Genomic DNA, 19,146 nt, shown 5'->3' with positions numbered 1-19,146 from the left:
ATTGCATATGCATCACGTACCATGACCCCCACGGAACAGCGCTACGAGCAGATCGAAAAGGAGTGCCTGGGCCTGTTGACTGGGGTCGACAAATTTCATGATTACGTGTCCGGCCTCCCCCAATTCACTGTCGAGACCGACCATCGCCCGCTGGACAACATTATACAAAAAGACCTGAATGATATGACCCCTCGCCTCCAGCGCATTCTGCTTAAACTCCGGCAGTACGATTTTCAGCTCCCGTACACCCCGGGCAAGGACCTGATCATAGCCGACGCTCTGTCCAGGGCAGTCAACACCCTGTGTGACCCAGAGGGGTTCGTCTGCCAGTTTGACGCCCATGTGGCCTTCACGGCCTCCAATCTGCCGGCCACGGATGAATGCCTTATCCACATTCGCCGCGAGACTGCGGCTGACCCCCTACTACAGTTTCTCTGCACCAGGCACCTTCCCGTGTAAATAGATTAGCCTCATGTACATAGTCATGTAAATAACGCGCACACACATAGTCACGTACATTCACTACACAATATTTATTGTCACGCAGGCACATGTTCTTTATATCAAAGGGGGGATGTCATAATATACACCAGTATATTATGGTGCAGACACACACACACAGATGGTCATGCAGTGGGACCAATCAGCATGCAGAACACCGCAGCCAATCACCAGTGAGAGCACACACACTATAAAGACAACCAATATCCTCAACAGTCTAGAATTTTAAAATGTATATTTAAAAACATTGCTGAAGCCGTTTTACAAAATAAATACCCTCCTCCTCCAGTTCAGGTGGCGGGGTGTTGGTGGGTTCATAGCAGGCCTCTTGTGTGACGGGAATGGCTGTGATCAGGCTGGCTTCTCTACCAAGTCGTTTCTTCTCCTCTTCCTGCTGCAAGTTCTTTAAAATATGCTCAGCTCGTTGGTGAGAACGGGAAACGGCACGAGCTGAAAAGGATTTCTGTAACAGATTGTTTGTTAAGATAATTAAAATGGAATCTTATTTCACATAATCCAATTTTGGAGCATACCAATTATGTTAAATGTTTCAAAAAACCTAATCAAGAGTTTTGTTGTTCATTTTATTTCAAAGGCAAGGTGAAAACATGATATGACAAGCTGCCACATTCCCTTATGTTAAAGCCACACTTTAGCTAGAATTTTTCTTGCGAGCCTCTGAACCATGCTGTAAGGTTCAAATAGGGGTCACAAGTCGGTACCATGTGAGAAAAAGTCACTCTTTATGATTTTCCCTGGACCGGTCAGAGACAGGTTCACTATCCAAAAACTAGAGCGCCTATCAGAAATCAGGGGCAGGCTTCGATGGCAGACAAGTGTAGAGCGCGCATTACAACATGGAGGTGGCCCTTCTCAACTTTTTAATGTTTAAATAATGGCTTTTGCAGCTGGGTAACTGGGGTTGGCACAGTAGCACAATGGTTAGTATTAATGCCTTACAGCGCCAGGAGTCTGGCTGAAAGGCAACAGCAACAGCACTGACAGAAAAACAATGGTGAGAGCACCAATGCAATTATCTTGAGACAGCATAGCAGGTTCTGACAGCAAGAAGCGGCGCGATTCCCGCCCCGCCGAATTTTTGGTGCCGGAGAATTCGGCGGCAGACGGGGGCAGGATTCACGCCGCCCTCCGGCGATTCTCCGACCCGGCCGGGGGGGGGGGGGTAGGAGAATCCCACCCGGGGTCCATGATGTAGCAGGCACTTTAGGGGTTAAACAGATTGAGGGAAAAGACAGCTGGCAGCAGAGTCAGAGGATACGCCCACAGCCTGAGTTACCTTGTCCCATTCATCTTAACCTCATGAGTGGAAATACACAGGATGCCCCGATTCAGCCAGGATGGTCCACTCAAGATCCATTGTTATTCAGGACAACTTTGATTGACCAGCCATCAGTCCATCACAGAGTCTGATGACCGATTTGTCCATCAATGCCAGCCCGGAAGGGTGACTGCCAGCCACCACCATTCAACGTGCCTGGGCGCAGGTGGCAGAGGCGGGCAGCATCGTGGGCAACACCGTTTGGACCAGCCAGCCATGCTGGAGGGAACTGCATGACCACCTCAGGATGGCCAGGGTGAGTAGGCAACACTGTGCCCCCCCCACAGGAGAAGGCCGCCCATAACCGCTGGGAGCAGGGAAAGCCGAGAGGGGGACCACCGGACTTACCGAGGCAGAGCATAGGGACGTCAGAGCGACCTCCAAATTCGGGTATGCTCTGGGAGGGCAGAACCCCCTCACCCTGGAACCATGAGACCCCCCACAATCAAGACCACTCAGAAAAAAGAATAAAGGACTAGGCCACTCAAAAACCAAGGTAAATCTGTATCTGAATGTCAAGTCACCAAGGTTTACCATCTAACACCACCATGTCCAGTCTTCACAATACCAATACTAAGAGAGAAGTAGAAGGAACGCCCCAAAATCTCTCAAACTCAAGGAAAAGTGAAGAACAAGAACTGTCGGAACTAACCCCTCGGATCTACAAACCACGTCCTAAGCTATTACAATGAGACGAGAACCGCCAACCCAGCGGGCCCCTTTAAACCCCCAAAATGAAACGAATAAGGATAAATACTGGACTCAGCCTTCGGACGCTTACCAACCTTTACCTCCACAGATGTGGACCAAACTCAATATTCAGCCGAACACGATGAAACCTCATTAAATCAGGAAAACCCATGGTGCAGGACATCACACAAGAAATATTTATATGCAAACAATTGAATTGACAACATTAACAGTCAACAACATGATTATCACAGTGTAACACTCAGGATAACAACAGAGGAACAAGGCAGTCATCAGGATAAAGACCAGTCCATTGAGCACAGGACAAAAGTAGACACCCAGGATAAGACAGGATTTGAAACAGAGAGCACTCTTCAGGACCTTCCAGGACGGCCTGTGCAGCTCAGGCAAATTCAATCCCTCTCAACCCACAACAGGAACATGACCACACAGAACCATGGGTTGGAAGACTAACTCAACCCCAGGCCTCGGAAACAGGATTAAATATGTGCCATCGAATCCAAGCTGCCTGGCATCCAGATTGAGACTCCCATGACATGGCAGTCAGTTCTAAACTCAGCTGGGAACATCTCTACCACCTCACCAGAGACACCAGACATGATCGGGCTTCTCACCAGTTTCCCTTCATCCTCAATCCGAGTTCGTCAAGGTGGATGGCAACCACGCAACAATGAAATGAAATGAAATGAAAATTGCTTATTGTCAAGTAGGCTTCAAATGAAGTTACTGTGAAAAGCCCCTAGTCGCCATATTCCGGCGCCTGTTCGGAGAGGCTGTGTGCAAATACATCTTTGTGAACTTAGTGTTTCACCATTTTTCTGGCCTACAATCAATATTTCAATCACGATGAACAATTTTAGTAACTATTTCCTTCTTTTTCTGCATAAATGTATTTGACTCCCAAACATTTTACTTCTATTTTATAATTCTAATGATTACTTCACCCTCACAATCGGGAAGGTGTAACTATAAGTACCCACGTCCTTGAAATTAAAGCATTTTAAGTTGGAAAATTGTAAGCAGAGCATGCCAGAAATTCCGATATGGACTATCAATGGGCAAGACTCCACACCAGGACCACAAAGTTAATCTCTTGCTGGTCATCATAGCAACAAACAGTTGATAACTAATCAATGTTCCTTAAACAAAGTTTTCAAATGTATATAATCATTTTTACTTTTTACTATTTCATAATATTGACTCGAAAGTAATGATAATGTATAAAGCTGAGACATTATTAAAGAAGGTAGCCGAGATGTGGAGATGCCGGCGTTGGACTGGGGTGAGCACAGTACGAAGTCTTACAACACCAGGTTAAAGTCCAACAGGTTTGTTTCGATGTCACTAGCTTTCGGAGCGCTGCTCCTTCCTCAGGTGAATCACCTGAGTTCACCTGAGGAAGGAGCAGCGTTCCGAAAGCTAGTGACATCGAAACAAACCTGTTGGACTTTAACCTGGTGTTGTAAGACTTCGTACTATTATTAAAGAAAACATAGTTCACCAGAGTTTAGCCCAGCTAACACTTACAGACTGATCTTCACTGATTGGGTCCTGTACACGCCCAGTGCTCTGCGGAACCCAAGGGGGATCAAACATCGGTACAGATGGCATGCCCAAAATTGGAGAAGGTAAGGTGAAGTTTATACTTGGAGGTGGAATCTTTAAAAAATAAGCAAGAAATTTTTGGTAAAACAAAAGAGAGTAAAACTCTTAATTTGTACATTTATTAAAGAGGAAAAAATAGCACTCTCTCCACAGATTCAATCCACATTACATCTAACAAATTGAGGTATATAGACACATTGAAGAAATATATAGAAGTATGAACATTTAAATAATTAGGATTCCTTTTCCAATGCCTTTTTCAAAATACAAGTACCCACGTTCTTGAAAATCATAAAAGATGATAAATTATGTAAGGGATGCAAGGCAAATGGGATTGGGAATGGGACAAGTAAAGAAACAAAAGGTGGGTCTAGGCTCTCGAGGAAGTGTAAATGGCAGAATCATATCAATAGCTGCTGTCTGAAGGAACGGGAGCAAAGGAAATTATCTGAAATTATTGAATTCAACATTAAGTTTGAAGGTTGCAAAGAGCCTAATCAAAAGATGAGGCACTATTCCTCCAGCTTCCAATGAGTCTCATTAGGCAGTGGGTAGTCCACTGAAGACTAGATCTGAGCATGGGAGTGGGACAGGGAATTAAATTGTCATGTGACTGGAAACTCAGCTTAAACTAGTGGACTGAAAGGGGACTCTGCAAAATAACCAGCCAATCTGTGTTTGGTCTCCTCAGTGTAGAGGAGACTTCATTATTAGCAGTGAATACATTACCTAAATTAAAAGAAGTAAAAGTAAATTTCTGTCACCTGGAAGGAGTGTTTGGATATCAAAAAGGGAGGAAGTACAAAGGCGGATGTTTCTTCTCCTGCACTTGCACATAATACACCGATGGAAGGGGAGAATATTGTAGAGGATGGTTGAAGAGTGGACTATGGCATCACTGAGGAAACAGTCCCTTTGGAATACTGAAGGGACAAAGAGGAGACATGGCAGAGGATGGTCTGCAGAATGCAGAGGATGTTGGGTTGAAAGCTAAGGACAAGGGAAACCTTATCATGGAGGGAAAAGGTTGTGAGTAAAGCTGTCGGAAATGCAACAGGCACACTCGAAGGCCCTGCCAACCCTAGTGGAAGGAAATCCTTGGTTCAGGAAAGACAAAGACATACTGTAGCGTGAAGTCAATTCGCAGTGACTTCAGTTTTCTTCCATCATAGAGCAGATTTTTCATTTCATCTCCAGTGTCAATGCTGAATAGGTTTTCATCTGTCTCTGCAGAAACAAGACCACCGACCATCCACTTCTGCAGCTGCACATCCACCTGAAACTCCTCCACATCAGTAATAAACAAAGAACCAAGAACAATACAGCACAGGAACAGGCCCTTCAGCCCTCCAAGCCTGTACCGGTCATGATACCAGCCTTGGTCAAAACCCTCAGCACTTCCTAGTGCCATATCCCTCTATACCCATCCTATCCATGTATTTATCGAAATGCCTTTCGAACAGCGTTAATGTATCTGCTTCCACAACCTCCCCTGGCAGCTCGTTCCAGGCACTCACCACCCTCTGTGTAAAAAAGCTGCCGTGCACATCTCCTCTAAATTTTGCCCCATGGACTTTAAACTTATGCCCCCTAGTGACTGACCCCTCCACCCTGGGAAAGTGTGCCTGCCCTTCCACTCTATCCATGCCCCTCATAATCTTGTAGACCTCTATCAGGTCGCCCCTCAACTTCCGTCATTCTAATGAAAACAGTCTGAGTCTATTCAGCCTCTCCACATAGTTAACATCCTCCAGACCAGGCAACATCCTGGCAAACCTCCTCTGCACTCTCTCCAAAGCCTCCACAACCATTTGGTAGTGTGGCGACCAGAATTGTGCGCAATATTCCAAGTGCGGCCTTACAAAGGTTCTATACATCTTTAGCATGACTTGCCAGTTTTTATACTCGATGCCCGTCCAATGAAGGCAAGCATTCCATATGTTTTCTTAACTACCTTGTCCACTTGTGTTGCCACTTTCACAGATCTCTCTGACTTTCTATATTCCCAAGAGTTTTGTCATTTACTGTATTTCCCCTCTATGTTAGACCTACCAAAATGCATTACCTCACATTTGTCCCTGTTTTTGCTCCAGTTCTTCTTTTTGACATACAAGGGAACAATGTAGATGTAAAAACTGGGAGAAAGAAATAGAGTCCTTATAAGGAGTGTGGTATAAAGAAGCATGATCAAGATAACTATGGGAATCGATCAGCTTATTGGAAATAATGAGCAACAGCCTATTCTCAGAAATGGAGGTGAAGAAGTTGAGGAAGGGAAAGGAAGAGATGGAGTTAGATCATGTGACGGCAAAGGAAGAAAGAAAATTGGAAGCAAAATTGATAAACTTTGTGGCAAGAGTAGGAAAAGACACTGATATAGCCATCACTATGTCAATATGCCAGTAAAAGAGGTGGGAGTAGGTCTTCATTAGGAATGGAACACAAAATGCTCCTTATATCCTCGGAGAAGGCAGGAATTGATAGGAACCACATGGAATCCCATTACAATGGTGACAATGAGTGGAGTCAATGGAGAAGTTATACTTAATCCTGTAAAGGTTACCTTAAAGATCTGTTGGGCACCTTCTTCCATACGTGGCCAGACCTGGTACCTGAATCTCCAGAGTGTGTTAAATTTCACAATAGCATTGATACGTTGTACAGCCTCTGGATGGTGAAATTCAGAAATGACCATATCTGACACAGCATCAGGAACTTTAACTGCACACAATAGAAACATGGCCGCTGTAGGGAGAAAGAAGGAATATTTTACATTTACATAGCAACTTTCACAATCTCAGCACAGCCCAAACTGCCTTGCAAATAATGAAATGCATTTTGAAATGCAATTACTGGTGTAAAGAACAGAACACGGCAGCCAATTTCTGCACAGCAGGATCCCACAACGACTAATGAGATAAATGACTAGATCCTCTGTGGGATACTCATTGGCTAGAATACCAAGGAAAATCCCCCTGCTCTTCAAAATAGTGCCTTGGGATCACGTGAAAGACAAAGCCTCTCACAGCGCAACTCTCCTTTAGTACTGCAATGAAATGCCACCCTATATATGTGGCCATGTATCTGGAGTGGGACTTGAACACAACTTTCCGATTCAGAGACAACGTGGATTTACAATGAAACACATGTGCCTAGGCACAGAGGGCCCCAAAATGATGAGCGAGTCTCTCACAGCCAATCAAGGACAGAACTACTTTGAAAACCCTTCCAGAATTTGAAAGTCAATCACTCTGCTGAGCCAATCACAGAGAAGGGGGAAGTTCTTTGGAACACAATCACCGGTCGGAACTACATTATAATGTAATAATATCCTTTTATTGTCACGAATATGAACTTACTGTGAAAAGCCCCTAGTTGCCACATTCCGGTGCCTGTTCAGGTAAGTTGGTACGGGAATTGAACCCGTGCTGCTGGCCTTGTTCTGCACCACAAACCAGCTATCTAGCCCACTGAGCTAAAACACCTCTACGCCCATGTAGCTGTGCTGCTGTGCACCAGAGCAGTGAGGAGGCAGTGTGCACCACAATGGTTCGATTCCGGCCTTGAGTGACTGTCTGTGGAGTTTGTATGTTCTCCGTGTGTCTGCGTGAATGAGATTAATTTTCAGGAATAAAGCAAGGTTTAAAAAAATGGAGATTGGGGGCAACGCGGTGGTGCAGTGTTTAGCACTGCTGCCTCACGGCGCCAAGGTCCCAGATTCAATCCCGGCTCTGGGTCACTGTCCATGTGGAGTTTTCACATTCTCCCCGTGTTTGCATGGGTTTCGCCCACACAACCCAAAGATGTTCAGGATAGGTGGATTGGCCACGCTAAATTGGAAAAAATGAATTGGGTACTCTAAATTTACATTAAAAGTTTTTTTTAAATGGAAATTGTGTGTGTGGTTGATGGAAATCAAAACAAAGTTATTTACATAATTAGTCAGAAAATAGCCTTAAAAACAATTTTTTCATAAAGTATAGAGCATTGGGAAGATTGCAAGCATTGATATTAGATACAGCTTAAGTTAACAAAGGGCATAATTCAATCTCAAAATGCATTGGAAAATAAACAACTGATCAGGTGTGGCATTCTCATGGTTAAGCTTTATAAGTTCTGTTCGTGGCCAGATAAATAACATAGCTCCTGTAAGCTATGTAGCCTGGTTGTCAGGATTGAGGAGTAAACGTGAAGGTAAAGTCACTATAGTCCCAGGTGACCATAGGCTGCTTTCCCTTTTGAGGGGGAGAGCTGACTGGTGGTGATTTAACCTGAGATTTAACCTGAGAATCACCACACCTCAGGCGAGGGGCACGCTTGAGAAGGCGAGGCCTTCAAAAAGGCTGAGATGTAAAATATATGATTTGTATCAATTTTCATGAATGAAGATGACGCAACCTTATGGACTAAACATGCAGTACAACAACTTTAGACTGTGAACTTTCCTCTCCAGCTTGACTTCCCACTTTGTTTTCTTGGTCTGTCACGATACAACCTCCGCCCGCCGCCCCCCCCCCCCTCCCCCCCGTTGCTGCCTTTCGCCATGGGGCATCTGTCACTCACTTTTCAGCTTTGCTTTCCCTGAGCACTGACCTTTGCTCTCTTGTTAACACATTTTGCTGTCTTATCTTCAGTCCTTAATGCCACCATTAACCTCCCCCCGCCCTCTTCCCCTCCCGGTCTTATGTCAATCTCTCATTAATTCCGACATAGCTCTGACCTTCTATTCTGCCCCACCTCCTCCACCCCACCAACTGTATAACTGATCACAATTCTACCCGTCTTCTGTTCTGTGAAAGGGTCAATGGACTCTTTTGTGAGGGCCACGAAGAATCCAGCACGAGTTTTAAGGATACAAAGTAATAACATTTATTTACAATAACATATACATATATAACAGCAGCAGCAACTTCCCTTGCTGCACACTCCTTCCTGCTGTTTCCAAACTGGCCAGCTTTATTTATACTTGGAGTTTACTAATGGTTTCTCCGCCCCCCCCCCCCCGCCCCCCCCTCATTGGGGAAGCGATGTTGTGCCGAACTTTTGTCCTAGATTAAGAACAAATTAATCTACACTCCATCATTCGACCGTAATCCATGTACCTATCCAATAGCCGCTTGAAGGTCCCTAATATATCCGACTCAACTACTTCCACAGGCAGTGCATTCCATGCCCCCACTACTCTCTGGATAAAGAACCTACCTCTGACATCTCCCCTATATTTTCCACCATTCACCTTAAGTTTATGACCTCTTGTAATGGTTTGTTCCACCCGGGGAAAAAGTCTCTGACTGTCCACTCTATCTATTCCCCTGATCATCTTATAAACCTCTATCATGTCACCCCTCATCTTTCTCCGTTCTCATGAGAAAAGGCCTAGCACCCTCAACCTTTCCTCATAAGACCTACTCTCCATTCCAGGCAACATCCTAGTAAATCTTCTTTAAACCTTTTCCAAAGCTTCCACATCCTTCCTAAAATGAGGCGACCAGAATTGCACACAGTACTCCAAATTGTATCTTGCTACCTCAGCTTTAACACACTTTTGTGAGGGCCTCGAAGAATCCAGCACGAGTTTTAAGGATACAAAGTAATAACATTTATTTACAATAACACATATATATTACAGCAGCAGCAACTTGCCTTGCTGCACATTCCTTCCTGCTGGTTCCTGAACTGGCCAGATTTATTTATACTAGGAGTTTACTAATGGTTTCTCCGCCCCCCTCATTGGGGAAGCTCATACTCCCACAGGATTGTGGGATTGCCATTAGTCCCCAGCCAATGGTAAGCAGGCAGGTTATAACATCCCTCCCCCCCCCAAAGTCCAAGGAACCAACCGAAGACGCTGGCGAAGGAGGGCGTCGGACGCGTTTGGCCGCAGGCCGGACACCATTTGCACGCGGCGCTGGATCAGGCAGCGTGTAATGAGACGGAGACCAGTGCTTCCGTGATGAACAGCGCAATGGTTGTACATCCACGGCCCGTGGACCCGAGGATTCCCCCTCTGATGCATCCTGTGTCTCCATCTCAGAGTCAGAGTCTGCTGCCTCCGTCATGTCAGCGTCTCTATCTCCATTCGGTTCCGTAACGACCTGCGCAGGCTTCGAGTGAGGCACCAGTGGAAGATTGTGAGGACTACCTTCCCTTGTCTCTGGTCTCTGCGGCTGTAGAAATGAGCTCCGGGGGCGGGGAATCTTTTGAGGGGATAGTCTTCTGGACCGAACGTGGTCAACATGTTTGCGCTGGAGACGACCCTGGGCTTGCACCTGGTAAGATATAGGGCCCGTTTGGCGAAGGATTACACCAGGAACCCACTGGGCACCACCAGCAAAATTCCGAACGAACACTGGGTCCCGGGCGCAAACTGCCGAATCGGCCGATGCCGAGAAAATCCCTGTCCCTGCCGTTCTTGTGTGCAGCGTACTTTTGCGCCAATGTCCGGGAAAACCATACTAAGGCGGGTGCGAAGTCTCCGGCCCATTAGGAGTTCTGCGGGAGCTACCCCAGTCACAGCATGGGGGGTGGTCCTATAAGTAAACAAAAAGCGAGCCAGTCTCGTGTCTATTGATCCGGAAGACTGCTTCTTTAGGCCACTTTTGAATGTCTGCACTGCGCGTTCTGCCAACCCATTTGAAGCCGGGTGGTAAGGGGCAGTGTGGATATGGCATATGCCGTTCATCTTCGTGAACCTCGCAAACTCCTCACTCGTGAATGGAGTGCCGTTATCCGTGACCAGCACCTCGGGGAGGCCATGCGTACTAAAAGACAAACGCATCTTTTCAATTGTTGCGCAGGACGTTGTCCCCTGCATCTTATGCACCTCTAGCCATTTAGACTGGGCGTCAATTAATAGAAGGAACATGGATCCTTGCAAAGGGCCCGCAAAATCTGCATGCAAGCGTGCCCAAGGCCGCCCTGGCCATTCCCAGTGACGTAGGGGCGCGGCCGGCGGAAGCTTCTGATGCTCCTGGCAAATGGAGCAGTTTTGGGCCACCCTCTCAATGTCGGTGTCGAGGCCTGGCCACCAGACATAACTCCGGGCCAACATTTTCATTTTGGTCACACCTGGATGCCCATTGTGCAAGTCTGTTAGTATCAGCTCCTGGTCTTTTTCCGGGACAATCACACGCGTCCCCCACAAGAGGATGCCGTCTTCCACGCTGAATTCTGACAGCTTGGAGGAAAATGCCCGCAACTCGCCTGGGAGCTGTCTATGCTGCCCACCATACAGGACTATGTGCCAAACCTTTGTCAGGACTGGCTCCGTCTGGGTCCACTCACGGATCTGTGATGCCGTGACAGGCAAGGTGTCCATAAAATTTAGGGTTGCAACCACCTCATCGGTCGTGAGGGTCGACATGGGGCTGGTCGATTAAGGCAATCGGCTCAGTGTGTCGGCATTTGCTATCTGCGTTCCTGGTTTGTGCTCCAGAGAATACTCTTATGCAGCAAGCAACAAAGCCCAGCGCTGGATCCGTGCGGAAACAATGGGCGGTATTGGTTCATCCTCTCTGAAAAGTCCCAGCAGGGGCTTATGATCAGTCACGATAGTGAAATGGCGGCCATACATGTACTGGTGGAAGCGTTTCACAGCAAAAACCACTGCCAGGCCCTCCTTCTCGATCTGTGCGTACTTTTTCTCCGCTGCAGTCAATGTGCTGGAGGCGAAAGCTATCGGTCGCTCGGCCCCGTTCTCCATCTTGTGGGACAGGACGGCCCCAATACCATACGGGGATGCATCACATGTGACGAGCAAAGGCTTTCCAGGATCATAGTGGGTTAGTAACCCAGACGACGACAATTGTTGCTTTACCGCCGGAAAGCGGTTTCTTGCGGCTGACCCCAAACCCAGGTGTGATTTTTCTTTAGCAGAAAGTGCAAAGGGGCCAGCGTAGTGGCCAGATTGGGGAGGAACTTCCCGTAATAGTTTACGAGACCGAGAAAAGAACGAAGATGCGAAGTGTCAGTCGGGGCGGGGGCCTGTTGAATTGCACGCACCTTCTCTGCGACGGGGTGCAAACCTTCGCGGTCCACCTGATAACCTAGGTAGACTACTTCCTTTGCCTGAAATACGCACTTTGTGCGATGTAAACGGACTCCAGCCTCCAAAAAGCGTCTAAGGACAGCCTCCAGATTTTCCAAGTGTTCCTGCTCCGACGTCCCTGTAATCAAAACGTCATCTAAGTAGACAGCAACACGTGATAAACCTCTCAAAATGCCCTCCATAACACGTTGAAAAATTGCGCAGGCAGAGGATACTCCAAAGGGCAGCCGTGTATATTCATACAGGCCCCGGTGTGTATTAATCGTTACATATGGTCGGGAGGCAGGGTCCAGCTCCAACTGCAGGTAGGCGTGACTCATATCTAATTTTGTGAAGGAGAGTCCACCTGCAAGCTTCGCGTAGAGATCCTCTATGCGAGGCATTGGATATCGGTCGAGTCGGGAAGCCGTATTCACTGTAAGTTTATAGTCGCCACACAAGCGGACTGTGGCATCTGGCTTCATTGCAGGTACAATTGGTGCTGCCCAGTCAGCAAAACGGACGGGCCTGATAATACCCAAACTCTCCAAACGAGTGAGCTCCCCTTCTATCTTCTCGAGCAAGGCATAAGGCACCGGGCGCGCCCGGAAATAGCGCGGCGTGGCTCCTGGTTCGACTTGGATACGGGCTACGGCCCCTTTTATTTTCCCCAAACCAGGCTGGAATACATCTGGGTATCGTCCTAGCACCTCTGTCAACCCTTCAGAAATTGTTTGGAGGATGTGCTGCCATTGCAACCGCAAATGGCGCAACCAGTCCCGACCCAACAGGCTGGGCCCATGGCCGCGCACCACGATAAGTGGGAAACGCCCCTCCTAGCGTCCATAAACACCAGGGGTCATTGTAGTTCCTGCAATGTCCAGTGGTTCCCCCGTGTAGGTGGCCAACCTGGCCTGTGAGTCGGTTAATGTAAGGGTCTGTATACCCTGCTTGATGCGGTCGAATGTCCTCTGGGCGATCACGGAGGCCGCTGCGCCAGTGTCCAACTCCATCTCAAGCGGGTGGCCATTGACCCGTACTGTCACCTTTCATGGGGGCCATACGGGGAGCTGCCACACAATGCAGCTGCAGGCAGTCGTCCTCCGTCTCCACGTCCTCAGGAGTAGTCGCCGCAGGTTCATCCACATGGAAGGTACGGCCCCTGGGCTGGTCCCAGTTACGGCCCCTGGGCTGGTCCCAGTTTCGGTCGGAACGACGGTGCCTCTGGCGCCCCCAGGATCGCCGCCCGCGACGGGGTCGGCGCCTACAAGTCTGACACGGACATTGGTTCTGGAGAAGGCGCCCTTCGGGGAGGAATGTCCGATGGCCACTGGTGTCGGTCTGGACGCTGCCTCGCCCAAGGTACCGCAGGAGTCCGGGGGGACGTTTCCGGACGGAAGGGGTTGCGCCCCAAGGCATGCACTTCCATTCCCTGTAGCTCCTGCACTCCTCGTTCTGCGCTCTCTTGGGACAATACTATTTGAATGGCCTGTTGAAAAGTCAATGCTGGCTCAGCTAACAACTTTCTCTGGGTGGCCGCATTGTTAATACCGCAAACCAAACAGTCGCGGAACATTTCTGACAAGGTCTCACCATAGTCACAGTACTCCGCAATCCTGCGTAGCCTGGATAGAAAATCGGCAAGGGATTCTCCAGGGGTCCTCTCAGCGGTATTAAACCAGTAACGCTGGACTATCGTGGACGGGGTTGGGTTAAAATGTTGCCCCACTATATTTACAAGTTCATCAAACGTTTTGGTGTCCGGCGCAGCTGGGTACGTAAGGCTCCTAATCACCTCAAACGTATGCGGGCCGCAGGCGGTGAGCAATATGACCACCTGGCGCTCGTTTTCGGTGATATTGTTTGCCCGGAAATAGTAATGCATCCGTTGTGTACTGGTTCCAGCTTTCCAGCGCAGCATCAAAAACATCCAAACGTCCGTACAGAGGCATGGTATAACAGAAAACAACTTCCAACCTGTATCCAACAAAAATCCAGGGAGGTGGCTTCAGCAGTGTAGACAGCTATTCACTTTAACCCTCGTCGCCAGTTTTGTGAGGGCCACGAAGAATCCAGCACGTGTTTTATGGATACAACGTAATAACATTTATTTACAATAACATATATATATATATATATATAAAACAGCAGCAGCAACTTCCCTTGCTGCACACTCCTTCCTGCTGTTTCCAAACTGGCCAGCTTTATTTATACTTGGAGTTTACTAATGGTTTCTCCGCCCCCCCCTCATTGGGGAAGCTCATACTCCCACAGGATTGTGGGATTGTCATTAGTCCCCAGCCAATGGTAAGCAGGCAGGTTATAACAGACTCAAAACGTTAACTCTGTTTCTCTCACAGATGCTGCCAGACCTGCTAAGTTTTGCCAGCATTTTCCGATTTTATTACTTGGGGACTCAAATGATTAATACATAGGAAAATAACGTCTTTGTATATTGAGAAATTACATGGCCAACACATTTTCTTAAGAGCTCCTGCACCTCAAAATTTCCCACTATACCACTGGTGGTGGGCAAGGAGAGCAAGTGTGAGGGGGGGAAAGATAAAGTATGTGTGAGGGGCAGGGAGGAAGGGCGCAAATGAAGCTAAACACAGGGCCCCACGAATTGTAAGAGGTGAAAATAATTAAATACTGACACCATGGGCGTCATTCTCCGCCGGCGGGAGTCTCCGTTTTGCCGGCGCCCGGGGGTTTCCCGACGGCGTGGGGCTGCCCCACAATGGGAAACCCCATTGACCGGCCGCTTTACGGAGACTCCCGCCGGCCGGTCGGGGCAGAAATGTGGCGGGGCGGGTAGGAGAATTTCGCCCCTTATGTTATTTATAAATAATTACTTGCATTGTTTTTCATGAGTGCTCTCCCCAGAGACAGGTCCTTGGCTCATTGTCTGCTGGATGCTTCATCCTGAGTTATGTTTCCTTAACAGTTTTTGTCAGTGGCAGTCTGCCATTGCCTTGCACTCTCCTGGGCAGGGAGAGGAAGCAGATTCCAAGTATGCCTCAGTTGGAATGGGAATTATTCTGAACCACGTGTCATCTAGCCAACTGAGCTAACCAGCTCCCTCCAAATAATAATTTAAACATAACCAAAAGAAGTTCATGAGTTCATGAGAGCTTGTTTCCGTAAAAATAAATAGCCACATGTCCATGCAGATGACAGGCAAAATTTAGTATGCTATTGTCAATGAGGACCCAGCAGTCAAAAATGTTACATTTGCAGTTTCATTTTTCTTAAGCGTTGTGCATCAACTGCAGCAGTAATTGATAGGCAGGATTCTCCGACCCCCCGCCAGGTCGGAGAATCGGCGAATGCCGGCTGCCGAATTCTCCGGCGCCGGGAATTTGGCGGGGGTGGGAATCGCGCCACGCCAGTCGGCGGCCGCTAGCAGCGCCCCCCCCCCACCCCCCAGCGATTCTCCGACCCGCGATGGGCCGAGTGGCCGCCTGTTTTCTGCCGGTCCCGCCAGCGGAAATTAGAGTAGGTACTTACCGGCGGGACCAGGCTTTGTGGGCGGCTTCCGGGGTACTCGGGTGGGTGCGGGGGGATCTGGCCCCGGGAGGTGCCCGCACGGTGGCCTGGTCCGCAATCGGGGCCCACCGATCCGCGGGCAGGCTGTGCCGTGGGGGCACTCTATTCTTCCGCTTCGGCCACTGTGGTGCTCCGCCATAGCTCCCGCACATCTGCCAACTCGCACCGGTCAGCTGAGGCCCTTCGGCGCCGGTTGGCGTGGCGCCAAGCCCATTTCCAGCTGGCCGGTGAGGCACGAACCACCCTGGCGCTGGCCTAGCCCCTTTGGGGCGGCCCGACGCCGTAGTGGTTCCCGCCACTCCTCGGCGCCGGAGTTGCCCACCCCGCCGATTCCCACCCGATGTCTTTTTATTTGGATTTTAAACCGTCCACTAGATGGTGCACAAAACAACAGTGTGATTTTCTCTGCGTCCCTTTTAGGAGCACCTGGTGACTTTACAGAAACAAATATCATGCCATTCAATTCATTAATACTGTTATTTTTCCACACAAATCACCTCAGTTTAATCACACTTGATTCTTTATGATTCTTCAATAGTCGTCTTGTTGCATCAACCAATTAACTCCTTAAATTTTTTTTAAAATATAGTATCCAATTTTTTGATTTCCAATTAAGGGGTAATTTCAAATTCCTAGGGGTGCACATCACCAAAAATCTGTCCTGGTCCACCCACGTCGACGCTACCACCAAGAAAGCACAACAGCGCCTATACTTCTTCAGGAAACTAAGGAAATTCGGAATGTCCACATTAACCCTTTTCAACTTTTACAGATGCACCATAGAAAGCATCCTATCAGGCTGCATCACAGCCTGGTATGGCAATTGCTCGGCCCAGGACCGCAAGAAACTTCAGAGAGTCGTGAACACCGCCCAGTCCATCACACGAACCTGCCTCCCATCCATTGACTCCATCTACACCTCCTGCTGCCTGGGGAAAGCGGGCAGCATAATCAAAGATCCCTCCCACCCGGCTTACTCACTCTTCCAACTTCTTCCATCGGGCAGGAGATACAGAAGTCTGAGAACATGCACAAACAGACTCAAAAACAGCTTCTTCCCCACTTTCAGCAGACTCCTAAATGACCCTCTTATGGACTGACCTCATTAACACTACACCCTGTATGCTTCATCCGATGCCAGTGCTTATAATAACTAGAAGCAGGAGTAGGCCATCTGGCCCCTCGAGCCTGCTCCACCATTCAATGAGATCATGGCTGATCTTTTGTGGACTTAGCTCCACTTTCCGGCCCGAACACCATAACCCTGAATCCCTTTATTCTTCAAAAAACTATCTATCTTTATCTTAAAAACATTTAATGAAGGCGCCTCTACTGCTTCACTGGGCAAGAATTCCATAGATTCACAACACTTTGGGTGAAGAAGTTCCTCCTAAACTCAGTCCTAAATCTACTTCCCCTTATTTTGAGACTATGCCCCCTAGTTCTGCTTTCACCCGCCAGTGGAAACAACCTGCCCGCATCTATCCTATCTATTCCCTTCATAATTTTAGATGTTTCTATAAGATCCCCCCTCATCCTTCTAAATTCCAACGAGTACAGTCCCAGTCTACTCAACCTCTCCTCGTAATCCAACCCCTTCAGATCTGGGATTAACCTAGTGAATCTCCTCTGCACACCCTCCAGTGCCAGTACGTCCTTTCTCAAGTAAGGAGGCCAAAACTGAACACAATACTCCAGGTGTGGCCTCACTAACACCTTATACAATTGCAGCATAACCTCCCTAGTCTTAAACTCCATCCCTCTAGCAATGAAGGACAAAATTCCATTTGCCTTCTTAATCACCTGTTGCACCTGTAAACCAACTTTTTGCGACTCATGCACTAGCACACCCAGGTCTCTCTGCACAGCAGCATATTTTAATATTTTATCATGTAAATAATAATCCCTTTTGCTGTTATTCCTACCAAAATGGATAATCTCACATTTGTCAACATTGTATTCCATCTGCCAGACCTTAGCCCATTCACTTAGCCTATCCAAATCCCTCTGCAGACTTCCAGTATCATCTGCACGTTTTGCTTTACCACTTATCTTAGTGTCGTCTGCAAACCTGGACACATTGCCCTTGGTCTCCAAATCATCTATGTAAATTGTGAACAGTTGTGGACCCAACACTGATCCCTGAGGGACACCACTAGCTACTGATTGCCAACCAGAGAAACACCCATTAATCCCCACTCTTTGCTTTCTATTAATTAACCAATCCTCTATCCATGCTCCTACTTTCCCCTTAATGCCATGCATCTTTATCTTATGCAGCAATCTTTTGTGTGGCAGCTCGTCAAAGACTTTCTGGAAATCCAGATATACCACATCCATTGGCTCCCCGCTATCTACCGCACTGGTAATGTCCTCAAAAAATTCCACTAAATTAGTTAGGCACGACCTGCCCTTTATGAACCCATGCTGCTTCCACCCAATGGGACAATTTCCATCCAGATGCCTCGCTATTTCTTCCTTGATGATAGATTCCAGCATCTTCCCTACTACCGAAGTTAAGCTCACTGGCCTATAATTAACCGCTTTCTGCCTACCTCCTTTTTTAAACATTGGTGTCACATTTGCTAATTTCCAATCCGCCGGGACCACCCCAGAGTCTAGTGAATTTTGTTAAATTATCACTCGTACATTTGCAATTTCCCTAGCCGTCTCATTTACCACTCTGGGATGCATTCCATCAGGGCCAGGAGGCTTGTCTATCTTTAGCCCCATTAGCTTGCCCATCACTACCTCCTTGGTGATAACAATCCTCTCAAGGTCCTCACCTGTCATAGTCTCATTTCCATCAGTCACTGGCATGTTATTTGTGTCTTCCACTGTGAAGACCGACCGAAAAAACCTGTTCAGTTCCTCAGCCATTTCCTCATCTCCCATTATTAAATCTCCCTTCTCATCCTCTAAAGGACCAATATTTACCTTAGCCACTCTTTTTTGTTTTATATATTTGTAGAAACTTTTACTATCTGATTTTATATTCTGAGCAAGTTTACTCTCATAATCTATCTTACTCTTCTTTATAGCTTTTTTAGTAGCTTTCTGTTGCCCCCTAAAGATTTCCCAGTCCTCTAGTCTCCCACTAATCTTTGCTACTTTGTATGCTTTTTCCTTCAATTTGATACTCTCCCTTATTTCCTTCGATATCCATGGTCGATTTTCCCTCTTTCTACCATCCTTCCTTTTTGTTGGTATAAACCTTTGCTGAGCACTGTGAAAAATCGCTTGGAAGGTTCTCCACTGTTCCTCAACTGTTTCACCATAAAGTCTTTGCTCCCAGTCTACCTTAGCTAGTTCATCTCTCATCCCATTGTAATCTCCTTTGTTTAAGCACAAAACACTAGTGCTTGATTTTACCTTTCACCCTCCATCTGTATTTTAAATTCCACCATATTGTGAT

The 19,146-nt window shown here is 47.5% G+C and overlaps 1 protein-coding gene across 5 annotated transcripts in view; it reads right to left on the bottom strand.

Moving 5' to 3' along the window:
- unc80 (unc-80 homolog (C. elegans)) overlaps window positions 1-19,146 on the bottom strand; it is a 599,468-nt gene that overhangs the window by 236,076 nt on the left and 344,246 nt on the right. For all 5 annotated transcript variants that reach the window (XM_072480367.1, XM_072480341.1, XM_072480351.1 and 2 more), the window contains 3 exons: window positions 6,720-6,901; window positions 4,079-4,210; window positions 778-964 (listed from right to left, as the gene is read on the bottom strand). In XM_072480367.1, the coding sequence (XP_072336468.1) occupies window positions 778-964; window positions 4,079-4,210; window positions 6,720-6,901 (501 nt within the window). The remainder of the gene's footprint in view (window positions 1-777; window positions 965-4,078; window positions 4,211-6,719; window positions 6,902-19,146) is intronic.

This window comes from Scyliorhinus torazame, chromosome 2 (assembly GCF_047496885.1).
Source record: "Scyliorhinus torazame isolate Kashiwa2021f chromosome 2, sScyTor2.1, whole genome shotgun sequence".
Lineage (NCBI taxonomy): Eukaryota > Metazoa > Chordata > Chondrichthyes > Carcharhiniformes > Scyliorhinidae > Scyliorhinus > Scyliorhinus torazame.
This window is presented reverse-complemented; position numbering and strand designations above follow the sequence as displayed.